The sequence below is a fragment of the Castor canadensis genome, chromosome 18, assembly GCF_047511655.1.
Source record: "Castor canadensis chromosome 18, mCasCan1.hap1v2, whole genome shotgun sequence".
Taxonomy (NCBI): domain Eukaryota; kingdom Metazoa; phylum Chordata; class Mammalia; order Rodentia; family Castoridae; genus Castor; species Castor canadensis.
Window position 1 is genome coordinate 41,367,962 of NC_133403.1, and position 14,291 is coordinate 41,382,252.

The window sequence follows — 14,291 nt, forward strand, 5'->3', positions numbered from 1 at the left end:
CTCCTATTCTACCTCCTTTGCACCCTTCTCCTCTAATCTCTGAGACACTCACTGAATTTGGTATTTGTCCCAGCCAGATATTTAATTCTTAATCCCAGTGGAGAAAAGGATCCAGTGTGACAAGAACTCTCCACTACACAAGTTTTATGACTGTAACCAAAACAGCCAGCATTTCAAAACATGGTGTCCCCTCATAAGATCCTCTCTGAGCAAGTAAGTTTGGAATTGCTAAGTTAACCACATTCTTTCTTTAGTTTCCTTGAGTGAGTTACCACGTAAACAAGCAATGTGAATCCCAAGTGGAGAACAGAGTAATCAGCATTCCCTATACCTAGTAACATTTTCCTAAATCGAGAACTTAACTATTGGTCTCCTATCTGACAGACACAGAAGAGATCTGGCTTTCCAGGCCCTTGGGACACTAATCCTTGAAGCGCTCATCCCAACAATTTACTTGATCTCAAGAGTCTTCTTTTCCAGAGGTAAATTTTCTTCACATAACTTTTGTGCCTTTAAAAAATAGATACAGGACTAGGAATACACTGCAGCAGCAGAACACTGCAAAATCCTTAATTCAATCCCAGGTCCACCAAAATAAAGACTACAAACATATCTGTTTTCTCTATTAGAGGATACTACTCCATCGAAGTCATCACCACACCAATGCAGCAGCTGTTTCAACCGAGTTTTGTATTTACCACCGGACTGGCTTTCACCAATAAGGGACGAATAGGTAGCAAAAATAACACCTTTTTTCACGCTCCCATTATGTTTAGAAGAAATTTTTCCATATTTAAACTGAAAGAAAAGAAAAGAATTTAATTAGTTCATCTGTCCCTTGGTAACAAACTTCTATAGCAGAACATCTTAAGGGTTTTTTGGGTTTTGGTTTGGTTTGGTTTTGGTGGGATTGAGCTTTGAACTCAGGGCTTTGTGCTTGCAAAACAGTGCTCAACAGATACATCTGCAGTCCATTTTGCTCTGGTTATTTTGGAGATAGGGGGTCTCCAGAACTTTGCTCTAGCTAGACTCAAACCATAATCCTCCCGTTCTCAGCCACCCAAGTAGCTAGGATTATAGGCATGAGCCACTGGCACATGGCTATAGCGGGAGAGCTTAACCTGAAAGGCTCAGAAATATCAAAGTACCTCCTAAGGTGATCTATAACATTTCTTATATATGTACACAAGCACACACACACACAAGTTTGTTGCACAAAGATCCAATTTTCAAACTCTCAAAAAAGTCACAATACTTGCTCTACAAATATGTGCTGTGCACTTAAAATATACAAAGCACTATGATTAAGTTCTAAGAGACTATAAGAATTATGACGGCTGGAGACCCAGCTCAAGTGGCAGAGAGCTTGCCTAGCAAGCACAAGGCCCTAACTTCTGGGTGCAAAAATCACAACCACCACCCCAAAAAATCATGAGTGATAGTTAAATGTACCCTTTAATTACACTGCTAAGAAATAAAAAACATTTCTACATACCATTTTCATGTTTTTTGAGTGCTCTGTGGTAATTTAACCATCAACCCACTCAACTCAGTACAGCTTACCCAAAAAAGCCACTGATAAGCAGGGCATCTTAACAACAAACACTGAAACTCACATGGGAAGCACTTTTTTTTTTTTTGCAGTACTGGGAATTGAACTCAAGGCCTACACATTAAGCCACTCCACCAGCCCTTTTTTTATGTTGGGTTTTTTCTAGATAGGGTCTTGCAAACTTTTTGCCCAGGCTGGCTTTGAACCGAGATCCTCCTTGAATAGCTAGGATTACAGCAGTGAGCCACTGGCACCAGGACTACATTAATTCATTTTCAAGGGCTACCAGGGAGGTACCTGTAGGAGCCATGTCTCTTTCTTCTACCTTTATAAGCAACAACAGGTACATGTATGACAGTAAAGAGTTGCTAAATGAACACTAAAATTCTAATGACTTTCTACTGTGTTTTAGACACTGATGCTCACTTTCTTCCACTATATAGAATTGCTAACACAGGTAAAGGTATTCATCTCCAAGCCACAACAACTCACTATATTCTATACAGGATATGATGACCTATAGCAATAAGCACCCTTATAGTCATATAAAATTATTCTACAGGCTGGGTGTAGTAGCTCACTCCGGTAATCCCAGCTACTAAGAAGTCAGAAGCAGGATCAGGGGTACAACTTCCAGCTCTATCAATAAGCCAGTGATGGTGACCTGCACCTGTAATCTCAACTATGCAGGAAGCCTTAAGTATGAGAATCAAGGTCTCAGGTCAGCCCTGGGAAAAAACATGAGGCCCTACCTGAAAAATAACTAAAGCAGAAAAAGGGCTGGGGATATGGGTCAAGTAGTAGAGTGACTGCCTAGCAAGAATGAGATCCTGAGTTCAAAAGTACAGTACCACCAAAACAATAATAACTAAAATTACTCTCAAAACTAAGACAAGAGAATAATTCCCTTATAATAGGGACAATCCCTATGTTGTTTGCCACTGCACAACCACTGCCTGGCATGCTATTTGGTGCAAGGTAATCCACAAACCAGTAATAGTAACTAGCACTCACTATACTTTCTGCAGAATAGCTCATTTAACCCTAGTAACAACCCAGCAGAGTAAACATTATAATTCCTATCTCACAGATGAGTCCATATTTACTGAATGGTCATACCTTATTTAATGAATGAACCAAAATGTTCTTTGCTCCAATATCCCTCAAATCCCTTTCAGCATCATACTTTAAGTCATTTGAAACACTAAACCTGTCATTAAAAGGGAAAAAACAGAAAAAAAAAAGTTAAATTTAAATTACACTTTCATTCTTCAAAATTAAGGAATAAAGTCAGGGCTTGACACTTGAACACACTTACTCATTTAAATCCATCTCTACATGCTAAAGTATCTGCTCACAAATAAAAGCTTCCACAGCCATTCCTCAGCACTTACCATAATGCTCTTTTTCTACTCAACAAGTAATTTTCATAGATGATTCCTGCTATCGTCCTGCCTTTTCCTACTCCAGCACCATCACCTATCAAGAAGCCAGCACGATCTCCATTAGGTAGGAATGTTTCGTGTTGCTAAAAAAGAAAAAGCTAGTAATTAACGCTTCATATAGGTTGATTAATCTTTCGTATAGTTTACAGGATATACTTATACCACCTATTTTTATATAAATAGCTCAGATTGGCCTTTAGTATGGATACTTTCTATAGAATTACTATATAATCTTTCCTTCTGCCCTTCCAGGCACCAAGAAACTAAGTTAACAAACTGGTAAGGAGTCCTGAACACCCCTTTCAACACTTGCACAATAGAATGCAAACACTGACATCACACACAACTGTAGGGGATACTCAACTACTCAGGTCGTTACTTATTTTGAGACATGGAATATGATCAAAACTCTTCGAGACAGAGTTATAACTCTTGTTCATGTCATTTTAAAAGTCTATACAATACACTACACAGTGCAGTAACACCAGTTCATTAAAGCACCCCAACAGTGTGAGCACTCAAATCTCCACAGCTGAGGGGAGAAACAAACATACATGCGCTAAGGAACAGATACCTAGAATAGAATTGTAGTTAAAATTTATACACTAATTCTTTATTTTTTTATTGTTCTGCATTCTTCATTTAGACACATATTCACAGTAAACTCCAAAAAGGTTACCAACCCGTCATTTCACTGGCAATGCACTGGCCCATAACAATGGTAGAACTTCTCATCTTCTAACATATAAAACTTCTTTAAAAAAATAGTATTCATAAGGTTTTCACTTCAGGAAACTTTACCTTTGGATTTAAACAACTACGCTGTATGGACTAAGATATAAAAAGATAAATATTGTACATAATCATAAATACCTGGGCAGCATATGTAATCGCCTCAAGCTGCAATGCTGACAGCCAGCCATTATCAATGGTTTCTTCAGAAATGGATGTTTTATACCAAACATCAGGAGGAGTAACACTGGATAAAGAGCTAGTTTCCACTACAGCATCTGGGTGACGCAGGCCAATTTTTACTGAAAGTAAAATTTAAAAATATTCATTTAAATCATTCTAATAAAATATGTTCTTGTAAGATACTGCAATATTTTTCCTATGACAGACAAACTACATAAATAACTATTCACATCAAGCTTCTCTAAAAAGTTAGTAACAGCCAGGCACCAGTAATCCTAGCTACTCAGGAGGTAGAGATCAGGAGGATCGATCGCAGTTCAAAGCCAATCTGGGCAAATAGTTCATGAGCCCTTATTTTGGAAAAACCCATCACAAAAAAGGGCTGGTGGAGTGGCTCAAGATGTAAGCCCTGAATTCAAGCCCCAGGACGCAAATGTTACAAACAGAAGCTGGGTGATGGTTGGGAAACTGAGACTGGGAGGATAATGGTTCGAGGCCAGCCCAAGCAAATAGTTCAGGAGACCCTCATCTCCAAAACAACCAGAGCAAAATGGACTGGAGGTATGGCTCAAGTGGTAGAGCGCCTGCTTTGCAAGCATGAAGCCCTGAGTTCAAACCCCATTCTAACAACAACAAAAAAAAAACTAGTGACTGTAAAGTACTGCTTAAATTTAATTGAAATAAGGCTATCGTGGTGGCACATACCTATAAACCTAGCATCTCAGAGATGTAGGGAAAAGGATCATGAATATGAGGCAGTCTGAACTATATAGTGAGATCCTCTCTCAAAAAAAGTAAAATAAAATAAAAACAAAAAATTTTACTCTAATGACTTAACTACTATTTCAAGAGAGACTTGCCAATAAAAAGATAGAAGTTTAAAAACAGATTTAACCATGGTGGCACACACCACAGCTACCAGGGGGGCTGAGATGGGAGGATAGCTTGAGCCCATGAGTTGAAGGCCAGTCTGGGCAACACAGGGAGACTTCACCTCAAAATATAAACAAAACTTAAAACTAATAGCACAGACTTAGTTCACACCACCAGGTCTCCAGAAATAAAAGAACATACATAATCCATGAGCCTAGATTAAGGAATCTTACTTTTATCATTCATTCAATTAAACAAATTTGTAGGAAATTTTACTTGGAAAGAAACACTGTTAACTGCTTGTTTAGCATGTGCAAGGATCTGGGTTCAATCCCTAAAACTGGAGGCGGGGTGCGGCACAGGGGTTAGGTGAAAGGGGAAACCCTAACCACAAAATTAAAAAAATAACTTTTCAGGCCATCTAGTTTCTTTGGTTTTCTAGTTCTCTCATAGATTTTATGAAGAAACAGTATATTTCAAAAACAAGTAACTAAAAAACCTGGTTCTCAGCAACAACCATAATAAAATATACAAAAATAGCACCTAATGCAATCAAGGCAAAGAGGAAGAATGCCGATGCTAGGGCCACTGTCAGCCTCCCAAATTTATTTATATAAATAATCTCTCTCTCTGCTCTCCCTCCCCCACCCATTAATTACTATTGTAATTAATTACTATTGGTAATTAATGGGTACATTAATTACTGAGGGTACATTGTGACATTTACAAAAGTTCTTACAATATATCATAGTTGAATTCACCCCCTCCATCATTCTCCTATCTCCCCTCCCCAGTTTCTTTTTTGTATCTACTTAACATTGCTATTATAGTATAAATGGCATTCATGGACATTATGCAAACCAATGGGCATGCCTGTGTTTCAACAAAATTTTACTGAAACAGGCAGTGGTCTAATTTCCCTTTGTTGACCTCTGGTTTAAAGGGTCATGGACAAATTCTTTGAAAACTTACTGGAAGGGAAAAAAAACCACAAAATCCCAGATATAACTCTTTTGTGTGTGTGGGGGGAGGGTAATGGGGTTTGAACTCAGGACCTCACGCTTGCTAGGCAGGCACTCTACCACTTGAGCCACTCTACCAGCCCTGTTTTCTGTTGGATGTTTTCGAAATAGCATCTCTCAAAACTATTTTGTCCGGGTTGGCTTCAAACTGCAATCTTCCTGATTAGCTAGGATTACAGGCATGAGCCACTGGTGTTGGGATAGTGGTATGTCCTTCAAGTACCTGTGTAAGAGAGTTAAGTTCAAGAGGAACCAGAAGTCTAACATCTGTAATCCTAGTGTCTTACTCAGGAGACAGAGATCAGAAGGATTGCCTAGCAAGCTCAAGGAAGCCCTGAGTTCAAACCTCAGTATCACAAAAAAAAAAGAACCAGGAAGTTTTGTAGTTTTGTTTGGTATTTTGACACATTCCAAGGACATACATTTTATTGGCATATACTCTGCATACGTTTCTGCATGACCCATTTCTTCTTCATCTTCCTCCTCTGGTTCATCTTCCTCTTTAACAACAGGAACTTTCTGGAACACAAAAAAAGTGCAATCAACCTCAAGTCCAGCAAGCAAAGGCAACGCCAACAGAGAGAGAAAGTCTTCTGCAGGCAAACTCAGAAATCTTCAATGTTGGAAACCAAGGTACTCCTTGCATACTTCCTAAAATCTGGGTCATACTTCTTGGCTTCCCTGCTTCTTCCATGTTGAGCTGACAATGGCAACCTATTCTGTCCCATACATACAACCACATAGCTCCACTGCCTTCGGCCACATCATCTAGAACTACTTTTCATCATCAATATTGCCTCTCTGATGCCCACATCTGTCTCCAACATCATTCCTCCTCGTTATTCCAGTTCCAGAACTAAAAAGAGCAAGGAGTATGGGGACAAAAGGTAGAAGAGCTCAAAGCACAACCTAGATCATTATAGCAGGACTTTTCCAAGTCTCACATCCCATATTCTTTTCAGCTCACTGCCACCTGCCTTCTATTCCTCAGACCCTAAAACCTAAATCTAGGAAACTAGAGTTTAAAGGCTCTTCTGGAGTATGGAGAATTTTCTTCAGACTTCTGTGTCTCCACAAAAACAATACCTCCCCTGTGCCTGTTAATGCTTTGACACTCTTCCTAAAATGCACTCAAGGTCTCTCCACATTCAAAACCCCAGCTCCATCATACCTCCCCTTAAAGTCTACAAGGACATTATCATTCATGGAGGTCTAACCTTCCTCCAAACTCATAACCTTCACTGTGAGCATATTATACCTTTTAATGTACCTTGTATTACTACTTAATCCAAGTGGTTGTCAAATTTTATGTTTACTGAAAGGAAAACCAAGCAATACACTACTTATAGAAACTCACTATATGTACATATATACATGTGTGTATACATGTATATGTTATGCATACATATATAAATTAAGCATTATGTAAAGAAATCCTAAGTGTTGGCCAAAATTTTTTTTAAATTACCATACAATTACTCATACCTAAATTATTATATGATCTAACTACACATAACCATCTAAATATTTTGGTTCAATCCTAAATGAATATAGGTATCAAAGATTTTTGGTTAACTTTACATTGTTTTTTCCTGATCAGGTAAGATTTCACAACAAGAAATATGAGTACTGCATGTAATACCTCTTCCTATCATACATGCAAGTCAGTCACCGCATTCAGTGTGCAGCAGCTCAGTGCAAAGTTTAGGCTTCCCCACAGGTTGAATAATGAAGCAGCCCTATCCACTCAACCAGCTTTCTGAGGGCTGTTCTAAAGAACTTTTATACTCAAATGTACTTTCTTATTACACAGAAATATAGATACAGCAATTTGAAACTCACCATTGTTGGAGAAAAACTCCTCATTTTCATGTCATTTATCCATATTCTCGCAACTTCTTTATTAGAAGACTCTTTCTTTACTGCACCATTGCTTACGTCAGCTAAGGGGAGAAAACTTACGTTTTACAATAAAAAAAAAAAAAAACTCAATTTTTTTTTTTCCTACCATTCAAAAATTCAGTGAACTTTATCTATATCCATAAAACAAAGTATACCAATCTGCCTACCACTGAATTAGGCAGAAGCGTGAAAACATTCAAAGCTATGTTGTTCTGTTGTTCTATGGAAGAATTAACTTCAGAAAGCAAGTGACTCACAACCAAACAGGTGCATGGGAAATTTAAAAATTATTTATGAATAAGATATGCCTTAACCAGTACTATCTGACAGTTTAGTGCAAATACCAAGAGCCAGCATTACTTTGAGACACTTCACTTGCTCATTTAAACAGATTACAAGTGGTAGTTCCTGCCTACTTGATACCACCAAGGTACAACCAATTTCATCGGATTTGGTTGTACTTAACTATTCAAGGAAAAATAATTATTTGTAGAAGAAAAATCAATTTGGGAACTCATTTCCTTACTGATCCCAGAATAAAGATCCAAATAAAAAACCCCTTCTTTTACATCACTGGTTTTCAAACTCTTTTTAAATATAGCAACAGAACCCCAGAATCCAAATATCAATCAAACCAGAACTGTTTGGCTGACTGCTAATGTGGGTGGGGGGACACATGGATGGATGTGCTCATCTGGAGCCCATGAAACCAGTCTCCAAGTATCTCAGGTTCTCCCAAGCACAGTACCTGGGATTCCTGACATTACAGTGTGGAAATCACTGCCCTTAGAAAGAGAAACATTACCTGGCAACAGTGGCTCATGCCTGTAATCCCAAGTACTCAGGAGGGAGAGATCAGGAGGCTCACAGTTCAAAGCCAGCCTGGGAAAACAGTTCACAAGACTCTATCTCAAAAAAACCTTCGCAAAAATATGGGTGGTGGAATGGCTCAAGGTGGTACTGGGTTCAAGCCCCAGTACCACAAAAAAAAAAAAAAGGAAAGAAAGAGCACACTAGAACTGATTCACATCTATCTAATTTACCACAGATCAGAGCATTAGGGAAGCCTATCACTTGGAGTTCAAAATGAGTAGAACTAATTAAAGTCTAAAAAAAATAAGGAAGCTGGAACAGTAATGATAAACTGTGGAAAAGCCAGTGATCAAGTCAGAGTTACAAAACTACCCAAGTGATTGATCAGAACCCAAATAGAAACATAAAGGGCTAAGGGCTCCAAACAGGGAAATGCCCACAAAGAAGAGATAGAACATGCAAACCCCTGTTTGAAGTCTGCAGTCTTATACTTTCAGTATTCTTCCTTGTCAGGAAAAAGATGACCCTCTCCTACAAAATAAACTCAGCCCACCTTCAGCATTAACTTGCCATCTGACCTTTTCAGTGCTATCTATCGACAGTTCCTCAAGATTATATTCAAGAATGACCTTGATTTGCAGCCACTTTAAAAGCTACTAACTGGGCTCTGGTGGCTCATGCCTATAATCCTAGTGACTCAGGAGACAAAGATCAGGATAGTGGTTGGAACCCAACCCCAGGCAACTAGTTTGTGAGACCCTATCTCAAAAATACTCATCACAAAAAAAGGGCTGGTGGACTGGCTCAAGACGTAGGTCCTGAGTTCAAGGCACAGTACCACAAAAAAGAAAAAAACTACCACATTGAACATGGAAAATTGTATCGATACTACTCAGTCACCTCTAAATCTATCCTGCTTTCTGTTTGGCTCTTTAAACTGTCTCCTCACAAATAGCATACATTCTCTCCTGTAAGGAACAAGGTCCAAAATCCTCAGAGAGCTCTCCATATAAAAGAACAGGATGCCAAGCAAGGTGCTCCCCTCCTGTAATCTCAGCTATTTGGAAGGAAGAGATCAGGAAGCTGGTGGTCTTTGGGCTGTGTTTTACCTAACAGGCTTATTTATTTATTTATTTATTGGTGGTACTGAGGTTTGAACTCTTGAGATAATGCCACACAATGTTCTACCTAGGCCTCTGAATTTTTGCTACCTTCAACTGTGTGAATACTGCAAACATACAGAGGAAGGCAGTTAATACCTCTTTTATGCACAGTTCTTTTAAGACCCAAATAAATCCCGTTAAAAAAAAAAAAAACACTGACATAGCTTACAAAAGGCAGAAAGTTAATGCTACTGGAAACAGAAACTTACTAGCTGCTGTTGCAACTGGCTGAGCAATATTAGCCGGCGGCTTCAGTTTCATAAGTTCATTAAGACTATTATTTTTGAGTAAATCCTTCAATTGAACCTGATCTTTTGAAGGTGCAGGAGTCATGGCATTTCGTACTGCTGGTGCTGAGACTGAAGGGCGTGTGTTTGCAGTAGTCTGGATAAACTTTGTTAAAGTAATGGTTTGCCTATTGGTCGTTACAGGTGGTGTTTTAGTCATTACAATTGTAGATCCTAAGGTCGGAAGCTGATTGATCTGATTCAGCACAAATGTTGTCGTAGATGGAGGCTGCTGCTAGAAAAGAAAAAGAAACACCTGACACACTGAGAAACGCTTTCTTCTCTAACAAAGTCTGTATTCATAAGCATGGTGGACATTTTAAAAGCTAAAGTAGATTTTATTCTTGCCTCACTATTGGCATCGTTTCCATTTTAATATGATTAATTATAAATTACAAGTTTAAAACAAAGCACTGGGAAGAAAAAAAGGTATAGTAATACAACATTTTATATAACCATCAAGCTAAAGGAAAGCTACCTCAAGCTGTGATATATAGGAACCCTGAATAACAGGACTAGTAACAGAAAGAATTTCTACTGCCAACTGCCCCAACTAGGTAAACAAACCTAGGCAAATGGTTCACACCACTGGAGGCTTAGGTTCTCTTGAGGCAAATTTTCTGTGTTAAACATTGCACAATCTGTTTCATACTTTGTTTGCTTTCATACAGGTTATAGTAAAGTTTAAAGAGACAAAAATAACTTGGTCAGGTAAACTGTGAAAGTTGGTGATGATGTGAGTGCTACTGAGCCAAGAACAAAACTACATAGTGTTTTTACTAAGGTGCGGTAAGGTGGGAAGAAACTAGATTTAAAAAAAAAAAGATGACAATTTGAAGATACTATGTCTGGCTGTAAATACAACTGAGAAATTTTTATAAATCTGAGTCTACTATTAACATCTTTCATACCTTTAATAATCTTCTGGATCTTGTCACTTTTAAATATAACTCTTAAAACACAATTACCAAATTTTATCCAATATGTCTAATAATTTTATACCCTAGGCTTCAGCTAATAATTGCTATATTTAAGGAAAGGTAAAGCACAATTACAATCACATAAACATTGTACAAAACTGAAACTAGCAAAAGAAAAAGAATGGCCAGGTGCCAGTGGCTCACGCCTATAATCCTAGCTACTTGGAAGGCAGAGATCAGGAGGACTACAGTTAGAGGTCAGTATGGGCAAACAGTTTGTGAGACTGGGGCTGGCAGAGTGGCTCAATTAGTAGAGCACCTGCCTAGCAAGTGTGAGGCCTTGTGTTCAAGCCACAGTATTCCCACCCCCCCAAAAAAAAATGAAAACAGTGGAATGATATACATTCCATTTTTATTTCACAAAGTTTTTGAATTTTATGATTTTTCAATAAGCTCAGGAAATATTCTGCCCTGTTCTAATTACCTTCTGATCTATGTAAGTTCCAAAAGGGTGAAAAAAATATTTTACAAGGTTAAGAAACTGGGTAGGATATTTCAAAAATACCAAAAAAAAAAAAAAAACAGAACTAGGGAGAAAATCCATTTCCTATTAAAAGGCTATTTTCTTGCTACCATCCTAAGCTATTTTAGAAGGAATGCCAAATCTGAGTAACTCTTACCCTCACATTTAACAGTGCGGGAGGAGGTGCAGTCTCTGGTTCTTGTTTAACAGGAACTGCTGCTTCTGTCTCCAAACCTAGTTCTAACGCACTAAGTGGCATCGACTGGAGAGAAAAATGACAGAGAAAGTAGAGGAGGACAGCAGTGAATTCTGTTTCAAGAACAAGAGTTGTGTGTTTCATATTAAAAAAAAACAACAAAAAAACCAGTGCTGAGCATGTAGCACAGTGGTAGAATGCTTGCCTAGCATAAGCAAGGCCCTGGGTCAGACCATAGCACAAAAAGGGGGGAAAAGTCACACTTTACATTCAAATGGAATGTGAAATCACTATATCAAATATAATATATCAATCTTTGTAAGCACAAAATCTCCACAAAATTCTACTATCAGGATCTTATTTTTGCTTTCAGACGGAACATGTACAGTGAAGTCACAGGAAAATGTCCTACAAAGTACATAGACAAATATAAAAAAAATTAATGATCCTCAAAAACTCTACATAACCCATCTCTTATGTTTATATATATTATAAAAACAAAGCAGAAAACAGGATCTTCATTTTTATTGCCTCACTAATGAAATCAATACTCAACATAAAAGTAACATTCACGTGTATATTTAAAATTAAGGTTTAGTACTATGAATCTCTACACGGACTCAGAACCATGCCAGCACCACTCCATGCAGACTGTGATGGTGAGATCAGGCTAGCAAGTGCTGCAGGCCAGTGGTCAAGCAGTTCCAGGACTCCAAGATCACTGCCCAATGCATCCTGCAGTGGTAGCAGAAGCCCCTCTTCATCACCAACAGACCCAACACCTTCCTCTACACATAGTTCTGCCTGTCTGCCTGCATAAACCTCGCAGAACCCAGAAAAACAATGTATTTCTGCAAGTGGAAATTAAAACTTAAGAAGTTTTCGAATATTCTTACCTGCTGCACTGGAGGGGTAGGTGTTGAAGTTGCAAGCCCCGCATCTCCACCATCAATATCAAACAGGTCATTCGGACTAATCCCACTCTCACTCAAGGCAGCGAGCAGTAAATCTTGCCCTGGTTCCACCATCTTCAGAACAAAACATTAAAGTGCAAAATATTACCTCTCCTCTCAATACAAACAATCCGACACTTTCTACCAGACTTTTCCATTCAATATTTACGAAGAATCTACTGTGTGTCAGGAAAGATGCATAAAACAGAAAAAAGTCTTTGATCTCAGGAAGTTCTCACTAAAACGAGGATAGATAAGTACATAATTCCTGGCAAGAGTGTATGTCTACAAAATACCATGGGATCAGAGAAGGAAAAGATGAACACAGCCTGGGTAGAGAGGTGACAGCAATTCAATGGAGCTGAGTCTAAAGAAAGAAAGAAATCACCACATTGACCTCTTCTTCAAATTCAAGGAGGCATGAAGGAATCTGACACAACTTAAGGACTCTGGTTAGAATAATCAACAAGCCTATGGAAACTCAGAAGTAGTAAGAGGCTCCCACAGCTCCGTTCACCATTCTAAATGGTTCACTTAGTCCTGTGGGTAAAACTAGTTACTAAAGAGGTTTCAGATGGAGGACTGCTTAACACAGTAGATTTGTGATGTAGAAACACAGCGCAACAGTACTGTGGAAGTAGACCGAGAAGGTTCAAAGTGACCAGAAGGAAGACATCTTAGGAAACTGCTGAAGTAGACCAGGAAAGATGAGGAATTGGAATGTAGGGAGTGGAGAGAAAGAAGGCTGGGGAAAGGAAGATGAGTTCTAAGCTATATAAGGAGAATCCATCAGACTTAGTTTAATTAAAAACTCAGAATAGAAGGGAAAATACAAAGCATACCAGAGAAAAAGTATGAGTTGATGGATGGATGAATGATTAGAGTGAAGCCAAGAGAAAATGAAAAAGAGCAAGTTGGCCCAGATGAATGATATGGAATTGGAGAGGAGGACTAATTTAGGAGCAAGCACACTTTTAGGTTGGGGTTTCCTAACTATAATCACAGAAGACAGACCAAAGCATTCTACCACCAAAATGGATTTTTACCTATCTTATACAAAGAGAAAAAAATTAATAGAATTCCCAATTTTAACTTTTCTCATTAATTTGTATTAATCAGTTTATATAAACATACTTATGAGAAATCTGCACTTGTTTTTCTCAGAAAACTGCTGTTATATAAGTAATATAATTTCAGCCAGTGCATTTGTTTTCAGCCTGTGTGATAAAATTAAATGTCAGTGTTTCATGATGTCCTACAAAAAGGGTGTTAGCAAAGCGCACCATGACCATGACTTCTAACATGTAGGAACTGTTTTAGATGAAAGCAAGGAACAGAGCTAGTGGAGTAGTTCAAGCAGTAAGAGCTCCTGGCTTGCAAGTGTGAGGTCCTGAGTTCAAATCCCATTGCTGCCACAAAAACAGCAGGGTATAAATGCAGAAAAATCCTCTACTACTTCTGTCACGTAAGTTTGCATATCATTTAGACAGAAGTTCTAACAGAAACATGAATGAGTTTAAGGTGAAACCACAGATATCCAGAATGAAACTGAGGGCAGAACCACTGTTTAAAAGAATGGGAGGAAGGACAGAATCCAAAGATTTCTCCAAAATTTTTCAAAGAAAGGAAAAGTCTAATGCAGAAAAATACTGTAATCAGGAAGGAGGAAGGGAAGAAAACTGACAGATGTGTTCCACAAACCTAACACAATGTTAGGCTACTTCTAT

At 38.3% G+C, this 14,291-nt stretch overlaps 1 protein-coding gene across 4 annotated transcripts in view; it reads right to left on the reverse strand.

The window, feature by feature from the left end:
- Positions 1–14,291, reverse strand: part of Sbno1 (strawberry notch homolog 1) — a 49,142-nt gene that overhangs the window by 26,851 nt on the left and 8,000 nt on the right. The window contains exons 2-10 of one of the 4 annotated variants that reach the window (XM_020159420.2): positions 12,508–12,639; positions 11,573–11,677; positions 9,895–10,204; positions 7,650–7,750; positions 6,230–6,326; positions 3,871–4,031; positions 2,947–3,080; positions 2,672–2,762; positions 637–798 (exon numbers count right to left, since the gene is read on the reverse strand). In XM_020159420.2, the coding sequence (XP_020015009.1) occupies positions 637–798; positions 2,672–2,762; positions 2,947–3,080; positions 3,871–4,031; positions 6,230–6,326; positions 7,650–7,750; positions 9,895–10,204; positions 11,573–11,677; positions 12,508–12,639 (1,293 nt within the window). Of the gene's footprint in view, positions 1–636; positions 799–2,671; positions 2,763–2,946; positions 3,081–3,870; positions 4,032–6,229; positions 6,327–7,649; positions 7,751–9,894; positions 10,208–11,572; positions 11,678–12,507; positions 12,640–14,291 lie in introns of all 4 variants that reach the window. The other 3 variants (XM_020159419.2, XM_020159422.2, XM_020159421.2) reach the window with 3 other exon arrangements.